The 12,416-nt window shown below is 47.3% G+C and overlaps 1 protein-coding gene across 8 annotated transcripts in view; it reads left to right on the forward strand.

The window, feature by feature from the left end:
* The window catches only part of TENM2 (teneurin transmembrane protein 2), a 610,087-nt gene that overhangs the window by 546,498 nt on the left and 51,173 nt on the right, over window positions 1–12,416 (forward strand). For all 8 annotated transcript variants that reach the window (XM_045185001.2, XM_045185002.2, XM_045185000.2 and 5 more), the window contains 4 exons: window positions 1,058–1,319; window positions 2,040–2,307; window positions 7,252–7,395; window positions 8,020–8,269. In XM_045185001.2, the coding sequence (XP_045040936.2) occupies window positions 1,058–1,319; window positions 2,040–2,307; window positions 7,252–7,395; window positions 8,020–8,269 (924 nt within the window). The remainder of the gene's footprint in view (window positions 1–1,057; window positions 1,320–2,039; window positions 2,308–7,251; window positions 7,396–8,019; window positions 8,270–12,416) is intronic.

The raw sequence follows: 12,416 nt of genomic DNA on the forward strand, positions 1-12,416 counted from the left end.
CTTGAGGAACAAACAGGAGCGTAGTGTAAGAATACCTGGCAACCATATCAGAAACAGGGCAAAATAGGTGAAGGGAGTCAAAAGGTGCACACCTTCCATTATAAAATAAAAATATCCCAGGCATGGAATGTATAGAATGGTGACTTTGATAGTTAATAACACTGTGTTGTTTATTTGAAAGTTGCTAAGAGAATAGTTGCTAAAAAAAAAAAAACATTGCTAAGAGATCTTAAAAGTTTTCATCACAAGAAAAACACCTGTGTAACTATGTGTGCGGACGAGAACTAGACTTTTTATGGTGACTTTCACAAAACGCACAAATATCAAATCCTGTTCTACAGCTACAACCAACATAATGTTATATGTCAACTGTATCTCAGAAAATTAAGGTGCTGTGAAACAGAAAAATAGAAACAGCACACAGGTGGGTGAGGAGGAAACTTTAGTGAGCCCCTCTCTGCACCCCAGCATACCGCTGTATACATTACATAAGTGTCATTATATCCCACTGCTTATTAGCCTAGCACGATCCTAAGTGCTTTACACCAGGTGCAAGAAAACACTTTCTGCAAAGGGCCAGACAGGAAATACTTTAGGCTTTGCATGACATGCAATTTCTGTTACAACTCTTTGGCTCTGCCCTGTAGCACGAAAACATCTGGAGAAGGTAAGTAAATGAGTCGGCGTGGCTGCATGCCAGTGAACTGGTTATACCAAACAGGTGATGGGCCAGATTGAGCTCGTGGGCCTAGTTTGCTGACCCGTGCTCTGCTCTCGTAACATTGCATTCTCTCAGCCGCTCTGTGAAGCCACTGTCATTACTCCCATTTCATAGATGAAGAGACCTGGGCTCGGAGAGGGTCAGTAACTTGCCCACAGATACGCAAAAAGGAAGTGGAAGAGTTTGGGTGCCAGCTAGCCCGGCTGCCTCCAAAGCCCACGCTCTTCTCCTGCGTGCTCTGCCCCCGACCCCCCACCGTCAGGTGCGGAGGTCAGAGTACCTGCCTTGTCTGAGGTGAGTTCACCCTCTCAGGGAGCCCACTAATCTCCTCTCCAGGTTTGACCTGATCGCCAATGGGGGCGCCTCCTTGACCCTGCACTTTGAGCGAGCTCCATTCATGAGCCAGGAGCGCACCGTGTGGCTGCCGTGGAACAGCTTTTACGCCATGGACACCCTGGTGATGAAGACAGAGGAGAACTCCATCCCCAGCTGTGACCTCAGTGGCTTTGTCCGGCCAGATCCAATCATCATCTCCTCCCCGCTGTCCACCTTCTTCAGCGCTGCACCGGGGCAGAACCCCATTGTGCCCGAGACCCAGGTAGGAACGGCAGGAACCAGGGTAGGACGCTCAATACTGTCTTGACCGAACCTGGCCGGCCTACGGCCTCCCACCACATCTCTCCCTGGGCGGTCCAGAAACCAGTCTTAGAAGGAGAAACAAAACGTAGGACAATAGAATTTGTAGTCACTGAAGAGAAAACCGAATCTCTCCTGGACACTTTAGATGTTTCCAGATAGTCATCCGAGACTTTGGCCATGACCAGAGCTTTTCATAAAATAAAAACAAGGTACATATGTGCAGCCTACCTGCAAGTTGCTTTTTATTCCTGTTAGTCACAGAGATCCACGGTAAGAAGCGCTTTAACGATCTACGTCGGTGCTGCAACAGAGGGCAGATTGCATTATTGCCTCCCTGTTGCTTTATACCAATTGTCACTGGAAGTTGCAGGTTCATATAATTACAGCCTCTCGTGGCCTCCTTGCGTGCAGCTAGCAATAAAGCCTGCTGTTCTTATTTACATCTTTTGCCAACCATGTGGTTTTTAAAAAGAAACACAACAGTGACCAAGAATAATTATTAATCCAAAAATCATAACCTCGGCCCTTTCACTCCATGGTGTAGGATCAAGTTTTTGTTTTGTTTTTGTTGTTGTTGTTGTTTTGCATCCGCTTTGGGAAGCAGTCTTATGCCCCACATAGGGCGTGGTGCCTCGGTGAGGGTGGCCGCAGGCAGGGTTTCACGACATTGTATTTCCAGGTTCTCCACGAAGAAATCGAGCTCCCTGGCTCCAACGTGAAGCTTCGCTACCTGAGCTCCAGGACCGCGGGCTACAAGTCGCTGCTGAAGATCACTATGACCCAGTCCACGGTGCCCCTGAACCTCATCAAGGTCCACCTGATGGTAGCTGTGGAGGGCCACCTCTTCCAGAAGTCCTTCCAGGCCTCTTCCAACCTGGCCTACACCTTCATCTGGGACAAGACAGATGCGTACGGGCAAAGGGTGTACGGACTCTCTGACGCCGTTGGTATGTGTTGGCTTCAAGCCCCTATGATCCTTGCATTTCATCATGCATTAATTCGGCCAGTATGTATGGAGTTCCTAATAGGTGCCAGGTACTCTTCTAGCACTGAGTTGGCCAAAAAGTTCATTTAGTTTTTTTCTGTATGATGGCTCTAGTAGTGCTTAGTTGTCTTTAACGTCATTCAAAACAACTGTGTTAGATTGTATTGTGACAGCTGCCATAGCAGCTTGCATTTTTAAAGGACAGCTTATCAAAATAGAATTTTTTGTGCAGCCATTTTAATATTGAAGATGGAAGAAGATACAACACTCACAGTGCATGATGCTTTATTATTTCAAGAAAGGTAAATACTCAACTGAAATGCAAAAAATTTGTGCAGTGTACGGAGTAGGTGCTGTGACTGATCAAACACGTCGAAAGTGGTTTGCCAAGTTTCTTGGTCCTATTGACACTTTGGCCAAATAATTCTTTGCTGTGGGGCTGTTTTATGCATTGGAAGGTGTTTAGCAGCACCCCTGGCCTCTACACAGTAGGAGCCAATAGCAGGAGATAGCCGACATACTCAAAACATCCAAATCCATAAAGTTATTGGTGAAAATGAAAAATGTGTCTTTTGTTTTACAGAAAAAAATAAACAACTTTTTGGCCAACCCAATAGCTAGAAATGCAGTGGTCAATACATAGACAGGGGTCGTCTTCCATAACCTTCTGTTGTGGCGGGGGCTCGAGATGGTAAACATAGACCGAACAAGGAAATATCAAGCATATCAAGTGATAAGTGCCAACACGATAATAAAAGTAAGTGATGTGTACTGGGGAGGAGTGATATATCCCGGGAATGCCTTTTCTTCCCAAGGTATTCATGGAAGGCTTCTCAGAGGGGGTGACATGTAAGCAGACTTGAATGACAAGAAGGAGCCATGAGAAGATCAGGAAAAGAACATTCTTTTCCTGGCAGAAAAAGAGAGGAGAGTGAGGCATGTGTTTGGAGGACAAGGAGAAGGCCAGTGAGGCTGGAATGCGGTGGACGAGGAGAATATTCGAGATAGGGGGGAGAGGTGATCACGTTCCAGAGCGAGCACACGGAAGCAGCACCGTGGGAGTCAGGCACTGGAGCTGGGGCAGCCGGAAACCACGCATTGTGGTTCAGGCTTTGCCTGTGAGGGAATCACACAACCCCCCTCCCCCACTTAAGAAAGGCCACCTTGAGTCTGCTACAGTTATCAGTCTTTGAAGCCTTGGAAGCTGGGGATTAACATCGACCTACCCAGTATAGTTGCCTACTTGTAGAAACTTGTCTGGGTTCATTAAAATCCAGATTCCTGTGTTGTTGTTTTGTTTTGTTTTATTTTTTTCCCCATAGGCTTGTAATGTTTAAGAACTGTGTAGCAAACTCAGAAATGCTCACCGTAGGTAGCAGACGGTGCTTCTCAGATGTGCCCTTTGCGCAGAGTACTGTGGGTAACCCTTTGTCTTGGGTAACCTCTCACTAACCCTATCAAGCAAGCACTCTCGTGATCCCCACTATGCAGACAGGACAGGAGGGAGAGGGCAAGGGATGCGCCTCCAGCCAGGGACCTAGTCCGTGAGACATGCTCAGGGTATGGCCCTAGAGGTCCGCTTCCTCAGCAAGTGGAGTTAATAATGTAATAAAGATAGGACTGCGCTGTTGGAGAAACTAGTTCATTGAATACAAACAGTGGCTGTTCAAAAAAGATTATATCAAGCTTTAGCCATTATCACAATGATAGCCAGCATCAAAAAGTAGACTGAGTATTATAATGTACCCCATTGCTCCAATTTCTACCATTGTCACCTCATGACGAATCTGGTTTACTATTCCACACCCTCGTCACTGCCCTGCCTCCCGGCCTTTTCTGAAGCAAGCCCCAGGCAGTGCACCCCCTCCTGCACACCATTGCGGTCTGTAGCTCTAAAGAACATTATGTAAGCATAGCAACAATACCAATGTTTTCAGAAAAAAACAATAATTTCTTAATGTCATCAAATTGTTCATCCTCGTTCAATAATTCAATTGTCTTATGAATATCATAAAACATTACTACTTTGTTTGAATCAGAAGCCCAATAAGAGCCACCTTTGGCAATGGGTTGAATTCTCTTAAATTTTTTTAATCTATGGTTTTCCCTTCCATCTCTAGCTCTCTCTTCTATGTTTTATGATTTCTCTGTTGAAGAAACTGTGCTGTTTGCCCATGGAATTTCACAACCTCTGGTTTGTTTCCAGTTGAACACCAGTGGCCGTTCCGCATGCTCCTCCGCATTGTAGCTCCTGTAAATTGATAGCTGGACCTTGAGGCTTTCTGTCTCAGGTTCAGGTTTGGTTTTGATTATGATTTTTTTTTTAACCTCCTCACACCCTTTTAAATTGACATGAGATTGACATACGCCGTCCTCTTGGTCTCAGCGTACGGCGTGAGAACTTGGTATTCGTATATATTGTGAAATGGTCACCGCAGTAAGTGTAGACAAAATATCCTTCGCCACACACTGTACTGACAAAGCTTTTTGTGTGGGACGCGCACTTTTAAGATTTACTCTCGTAGCTACTTTCAAGTAGGCGATACAGTGTCGGTAACTATAGTCACCATGCTGTACAGTTCAACGCCAGGCCTGACCAGTTTTGTGACTGGGGGTTTATACCTTTTGATTCTCTTTCCCCCATTTTGCCCACCCCGGTCCCCCACCTCCGGCAGCCACCAGTCTGTTCTCTATATCTATTAGCTTGGGGTGGTTTTCTTTTTTAAGATTCCGCATATAAGTGAGATCATACGGTATTTATTTCTCTCTGCCTGACATGTTAATTCATATGATGCCCTGAAGGTCCATCCATGTGGCTGCAAATGACAATACTGTATGTGTTTATGGCTGAATACTATTCCGTTGTATGCACCGTACCCTCTTTATGCACTCGTTCTTCCTTCGATGTGTACTTAGGTTGTTTCCGCATCTTCACTCTCATAAAGCTACAAAAAATATGGGGGTGCGTATATCTTTTTCAGCTAGTGTTTTTGTTTTCTTGGGGTAGATCCCCAGAACTGCAATTGCTGGGTCATACGGTAGTTCTGTTTTTAGTTTTTCAAGGACACACGGGACTGGTTTCCATAATGGCTGCCCCAGTCTACATTCCCAGCAGCAGTGCCAGGGTTCCGTCTTCTCCACCTCTTCTCCAACACTTGTGATTTCTTCTTAAATTATTATTAAATGTGTTAGAGTGACATTGATGAATAAGATCACGTAGGTTTCGAGTGTCGATGTCTATGATACATGATCTGTACATTGCCCTGTGTGCCCGCCACCCAAAGTCAAATCATCTCCCATCACCATATATGTGCCCTCCTATACCCCACGCTGATTGCCTGTATCCACTAGGTCATTAGGAATTGCAAAATATTTCAATTCTATCATTGCTTCTTTATTTACTAGCTAGGGCTTTTATAGAGGGATACTTTCTCTTTAACGGTGTGGTTACATGAGGTCAGTTCAAATAAGAAAGAAAGGATATTGCTTCTTTCCCTTTATTTACTAGTTTTCAGTATAAGAAGTTGGGGTGTTATTTTTTTAACAGCTTTTAAGGCTGGCAAATGCATGCATTTTAAAATACCATTATGAACTCCCAGAATGAAATGTCTCTCATATGTTTCAACCCATTGAAGTTTTTATCTTTACTGAAGGTCAGATTGTGCCATCTTTGGCCAGTGGCAGCCCCTTCCAGCTGACTCCCGGATTCTTTCAATATGCGCCCAGCAGACTTATTCCTCCCTTTGTATATCTGGTATCATAAAGCGGCCTGGCCCGGTCTCATTCATTTCCCGCTCTGGCCATTTCTTCAAGGAGCCCTGATTCCTTTTCATGAGAAATAATATTTCAAGGCCACAAGCTAGGCACTAGCAATGCTCTTTGCTACTGGGTCAGTCATTGTTTCTTGGCATTTTCAGAGGACAAGCCAGGAAATACATGGTTTTTCTAAAACAGATAAAATGTATCTTCCATTCAGAGCGACACTTCCATATCTCAGGACTTAAAAGAAGCTGCAGGAGAATCCCCAAATGTGACACACGTAGTTAAGAATTTAATGTAGTAGGAACAGCGAGGATAACAATGCCTCATATTTCTAAAGCAGCGTTCCAATTAGAAATGGATGGCTCTCCATGTCCTGTCTCATCTGTCCTTCCCTCCTCTCTCCGAGAGCGTAAGGCTTCACTCACTCCGCTTTACCCCGGGATAATGAAGCCACGAGCAGGTGGGAGCTGGAGCAGGTTTGGGACCAAGTCCTTCATCTCCTGCTTTTCTCTCCCATTTGACCTGGGGCCAGTACCAGATTTTTCCAGTTTCTGGATTCTGCGCCCTGCTGACTTGCCCTGGAATTGCAGGCTGCATCCTGTGCCTGCACCACCCAGCACTCTCTGGAATCTGGAGCGAACATTCAAAGTGCCCCTGACTTACACACACTGTTGACTCCAGAGCCTCCTTATAAATAAATGAGCCACTAAGCTGCCATAGGCCTTTCTCCTAGTGAGTGAAAATAGGCAACACAAACTGTAATAAACGCCATACGTTGAAGAGCAGGCTGCGAGAACAGCGTCCTGCCCATCTAGGAAGGAGCGTGGCCTTGGTTCTGAAATTATTCTTGTCCTCCCTCCACGCCACTGAGGTCACCTTTGAAAGGTAGCTGTTCTTTGGAAGGGTCTCTCCATCCCCACAGAGTGCTACTATGTAAAGTTTCAAGGTTGAGTTCAGCTTGAAATTTGAATTTAATATCACATGGGGTCGCAAGGAGGAAAGCAATGAGCCCCCCTCCTTGAGGGAGACTTGGGAATGGAATGGCTATTGCAGCAGGCGCGTGTTTCCAGGTCCCGAGGAGCGCTCTGAAGTAATCGGGTCGCCTGTCTGGTCTCTCCCTGCCCCGCCCTCTCTTACCTTTCAGTGTCTGTCGGGTTTGAATACGAGACCTGCCTCAGTCTCATCCTGTGGGAGAAAAGGACAGCCCTCCTGCAGGGGTTTGAGCTGGACCCGTCCAACCTCGGTGGCTGGTCCCTGGACAAACATCACATCCTCAATGTTAAAAGTGGTAAGTGAGCTCATGTCCCCTCTCAGAGACAGCCTAGTGTCTCCTCTGGAACCCTTCTCCGGTCAACGGAATCTTGACATTTCATCGGTAGCCTCTCCCCTTCTCACAGCCATTTTTCATCAAACACCCCAATACTCATAGGTTTTCCCACCTTATCTTTTTAAATGTCAAAGAATGTTGGGCTGGTTCTCCCAGACTGTCCACCTTGGCGTACCTCACGATCCTTCTTCAATTGTCTCTACAAATGTTATCCTACCCAATACCCAGCCGCGGGGTTTGTGCACCCCATTACAGCTCTCTCAGCATTGGGAGGGAATCAGGGAGCTCCCCAACATCAAAGTTTCCTGTGGTTTCTCTTCTCCATGTCGCTTCCCTTCACCCCAAGTGTCTCCCACCCTGGCGGGGTAGCACAGTTGGTTAGAACATTGTCCCAATACACCAAGGTCATGGGTTCAATCCCCAGTCAGGGCTCATATAACAATCAACCAATGAATGCATTAAAGGGTGGAACAACAAATCGATGCTTCTCTCCCTCTCTAAAAATGAATGAACAATAAAAAATATTTTAAAGAGAAGTGTCCCCCTAGAGCACTGCGGTAACCACCCGCATTTGCTGCCCCGCAGGCATCCTGCACAAGGGCACCGGGGAGAACCAGTTCCTGACTCAGCAGCCCGCCATCATCACCAGCATCATGGGCAACGGCCGCCGCCGCAGCATCTCCTGCCCCAGCTGCAACGGCCTCGCCGAAGGCAACAAGCTGCTGGCCCCCGTGGCGCTGGCTGTTGGAATTGACGGGAGCCTCTTCGTGGGTGACTTCAATTACATCCGGCGCATCTATCCCTCTCGAAACGTGACCAGCATCTTGGAGTTACGGTAAGCAGCCGCAAGGAAGACCTTCTGTGGTGATATGGCTCCCACCGCTACATGGCTTCCCCGGGTAAATGGTGGCCCTATTTGGGGGTCTCCAGAGAATCTAGATTACCTGTGGTGGGCTGAGGTTGGAAACCCGGGAGCAGAATCGAGTTAGGATTTGGGGAGATGCTTTGTGTATCTATGAAACATCACACACGTATTTGATACAGGGGTCCAGCACTGACCCACAGACAAGGGTGAGCAATTTCAGTCGTGGTGCTCGGGGTGGGCCCTGGGTACCTGTGTCTTATAAAGCCTCCAGCCATGAATCTAATACAGGCCAAACAGTGGAAGATCTACTGCCTGAAGCTGCTGGTCTGTGTCTGTGGCTTCTCAAGTGGTACTTCTTTAAAAATACAGGTTCCCGGAACCCACCCCCAGGGGTACTGATTCACGACATCTACAGAAAGGCCAGGCCTCTTTTGTCTTTGATAAGCTCTGTAGTAGATTCTGAAGCATATCAAAGTTTGAAACCCACTAATACTTATTTACTAATTCACACATTTATATTGAGGACCTGTACGTGCTAACTCTCTGTAAATTCCCTGGCTCTTCACACTGTCGCTAGGATGTGCCTTAGAGTTACTGAGAATAGCCTGTGCTGGGTAACTTCTGCCCACAATTGGGAGAGTCGTCACTTGCTACTAAGTCTGAAGTTCAGCGTCCTCTGTGCTGGACAGAATTCCTGGGAAACTCTCTTCCCAGGAAAGTTGATTCCAGGCCATCAAGCCTAGAGAGGGATCTGTAAGGAGAGAGAGGAAGATGAAGTCGATAAATAAGGGAGAAAATTTAATCAACAAATACGAGGGACTGTCTGGCTTGGGGAGGGGCCAGTGCGAACAAAGTCTTAGTTGTTGTGTGTGTGGTCTCTTAAGGAACCTCAAATCATGTGGACAAGTAAAAAATAATTTCAAGTAGCATTCCATACTTTAAGGAAAATCTAACAGGGTAAGAGAGATGGATTATGTGGGGCCGGAGGTGGGATGAGGAGGCTACATAAGGTGAAGTGGTCAGAAAAACCTCTCGTACTAGGGGACATTTGAGATGGGACCTGAGTGATGGGGTTGCCCATGTGAAGATCTGGGGAAAACTGTTCCAGGCAGAGAGAAGTTGTGCAAGAGCCCTGATGTCAGCCGCTAACCTGGTTTATTTAAGGGGTTGATAGGAGTCCAATATGGCAGAGGGTGGTGAGCTCAGGAGAGCCGGTCTTGGGGAAGGGCAGAGAGGTAAGACTGGTAGGTGCGGTCTTACTGGTCATGCTGGCAAGTGTGAATTGTGTTCTCGTGGCAAAAGGCAGCAACTGGGGGGTGAGGTACAAAGTGGGGTGGAGTTCACGTGATCTGATTTGCACTTTTTAAAGATGATTCTAGCTACTGTGTGCAGAATGGACTGTCAGGGTGCAAGACTGGAGGCTGTAGCAGGTGTCCAGGAGTTGGGCGATGGTGATGTGGACTAGTGTGGCAGCCATGGACATGGGGAAGTTTATTTCTGAGATAAACTGGTAGGAATTGTTGATTGATTGGGTTAAGGAGTGGGGGACAGAAAGGGGAGAGAGAGAGAGAGAGAGAGATTGAGAGAGAGAAGAAGCAGCAACGGTGATGTTGCCTAGGATTTTGACCTGAGCGACCGAGTAAGTGGTGGTCCCTTCTGGAGCAGCCTCAGCTTCCAGGTGCGGGACTTCGATGAGGCCCCTTCTGGGAGAGAGATCAGTGATCTGACCCTCAGCAAGAGCTGCTGAGTATTCTTGGGAGCTGAGGTTGTGCCAGGCCCTGGGAGAGGTAAGAAGAAAGGAGAAAACCGCAGCCCCACCCCAAGAAGGTTGCAACCTCAGGGACCCAGTGGACATTTACTGAGGGTGACAGTGAGCCACAGCTGTGCTGGGCTCTGAGGTCCAGATGGGGATGGAACCCAGGGTCAAAGAGCATCCATTCGAAGGTGAGATGGGCAGTCGGGCAAGTAAAGGCAGTTTAAGCTGCATTCTAGAAGAACAAACAACAACCGTCCCAGAAAGACAAAAGGGGAGGTCATGTGAGGGGAGAGGGTGAAATAACCAAAAAATGAACAAGAGGGAGAAGGAAGCAAACTGGAAGAGGCTGGATGATCCTCAAGCTGCCAAAGTGTCAGACAAACCCCTTTTCCTAGAACCTCCCCCGCAAGTAGGTCCCCTCCCAAAGATGTTCATTTCCTTTTCTAGCCCAGAAGGGTCATCTTCTTCTCAGGCATCCTGCGGGCAGTGGAGAGGCATGGGAGGAGGCAGGAAGGGGGTGAAGGCAGCATTGTACTTTTCCATGAGTGTAACATCCTTTAATCCAGCACCGGAACCCTCTACATCGCCTTTGTCACAGCTCTTCCTGCCCAGGGTGGAGTCAGCACTTGCCAGCTGCATTGCCACCTGCTGCTGAGTCTACTTAGAATACCTTCTCTGCCTAACCTGCCTCTTCATGATCATCTCTAAGGCTCAGTTGGAAGGCCCCTTCTTCTTAGAAGCCTGATCTCCTTAGCAAAAGCAACCCGCGTCTGGGTCACTTCACTCTACTTTTCCACAGAAGCTGTCAGTCATCACTGCCTTATTTTTTAGTAGTTTCTGTGTAAGTCTCTACATAGGGTCCAATCCACAGCCGCAGCTCAAGACACGTCGCTTGAGCTAAAGGAGATGTGGACTCGTGTCCTCCTTCATGTTGGAATTTGCGCTTGGTTCCACGTCTCTCGAGTTGGAGAGGCCACAATATCAACAGTAGCAGGGAAGGGCCCACTCAGAGAGAGCCATGCCACACCCACGTGGTGGCCTTGACCCAGCTGGAGGGCGTGGAACTACCAATTTCCCTCCACAGCATGGGGTGGGGGCTGTTCTTTTTTTCCTTTTTAACTGCCTTTGGACTTGTTCTTGCTTTCATCAGCCAGGTATCCAGAGACTATTAGAAGTTAAGCTTTTACAAGAACACCGGTTTGATTCTTCTTTTCCTCCCACTACATACCTGAAAACAAAGGGCTGTCAATCCCTGCTCTTCAAAACAGTAACCAGCCACAGGAGGGAGGAGGGAGGGAGAGGCCTGTCTTGCTTATGTCTTTTCTCCATTGTGAGTTGGCAGTTGAATGCTCCCATTTCGGGAGTGGGTGCTCATCTCCATCTCGCTTTCCCACCCCAGAGCTGAGCCTCTGAGCAGAATTTCATTCGGACGTGCCCATCATCCTCCCTCTGTTCTTCTCCCTCCCTTGGCCCACCCAAAGCATGCAGGTGCCGTGCCGAGTTCTACTCACTTGAAAAACTTCTAATCCTAGAAAAAGCCTTCTTCTTAGGAAAAAGGTTGTCGCCTGTATGATCCAATGCCACCAGCATTCAAGACCTTTTCAACACTCATTTCCCCCCAAAAGCCTGACATCACTTTTCATAGTCCATTTCCCTCCTATAACTGTCACCCTCCCCAAGGGATCCTTGGAAAACATGAGCCCCATGGAGCAGAATAAACATGTCAGTCACCAACAACTTAGTGTGAATTTCTAGCATAGAAAAGCGTTTCCTTCCTCCCCAGTTTGAGACTCTCTTAGGAACTGGACCCCAATACAAGGCAGTATCTGGTAAGGGATGGGACAGTGTCTCTCTGCCTTTTCTTAATATGGCCCCTTTAGTAAACATAAGAATCTCACACTCTACATAATGTTTGAAATACTAACTGTTCCTTTTCCAAATATAAAGTTATAATATTTCTTTTTTTTTTGTCCAACGGAAACACTTCCCCACACTGAGTTTCTGATGGGGCTGTTGGGGCGGGTCCATGCCATCTGTGCTTCAGGGAAGCTCTTCAAGGGAGGGAGCTGTCCAGCCAGGATGTGCTAGAGCTGGAGAGCATGAGACCTAAGAAAGCAGGAGCCTCAGAAGGAGGGCAAGGGCAGCAGAAATTGGAAGTACGCTTCACCAGGCCAAGATAAGCTTTGCCTGAGTTTCAGCCCTGCCCGCCGGGTGCCAACAGAGAATGTTAAGGAGCACTGTGGTTCTAGTTAGAGAGCAACCACTTTCCCTAAATAGCCAGGGTATAGACATGGAGGTCAGGAATATAACCAAATATAACACAGCACCCAGAATAACAATAGCCCTGTAAGATTGTCGACA

This window comes from Desmodus rotundus, chromosome 6 (assembly GCF_022682495.2).
Source record: "Desmodus rotundus isolate HL8 chromosome 6, HLdesRot8A.1, whole genome shotgun sequence".
Taxonomy (NCBI): domain Eukaryota; kingdom Metazoa; phylum Chordata; class Mammalia; order Chiroptera; family Phyllostomidae; genus Desmodus; species Desmodus rotundus.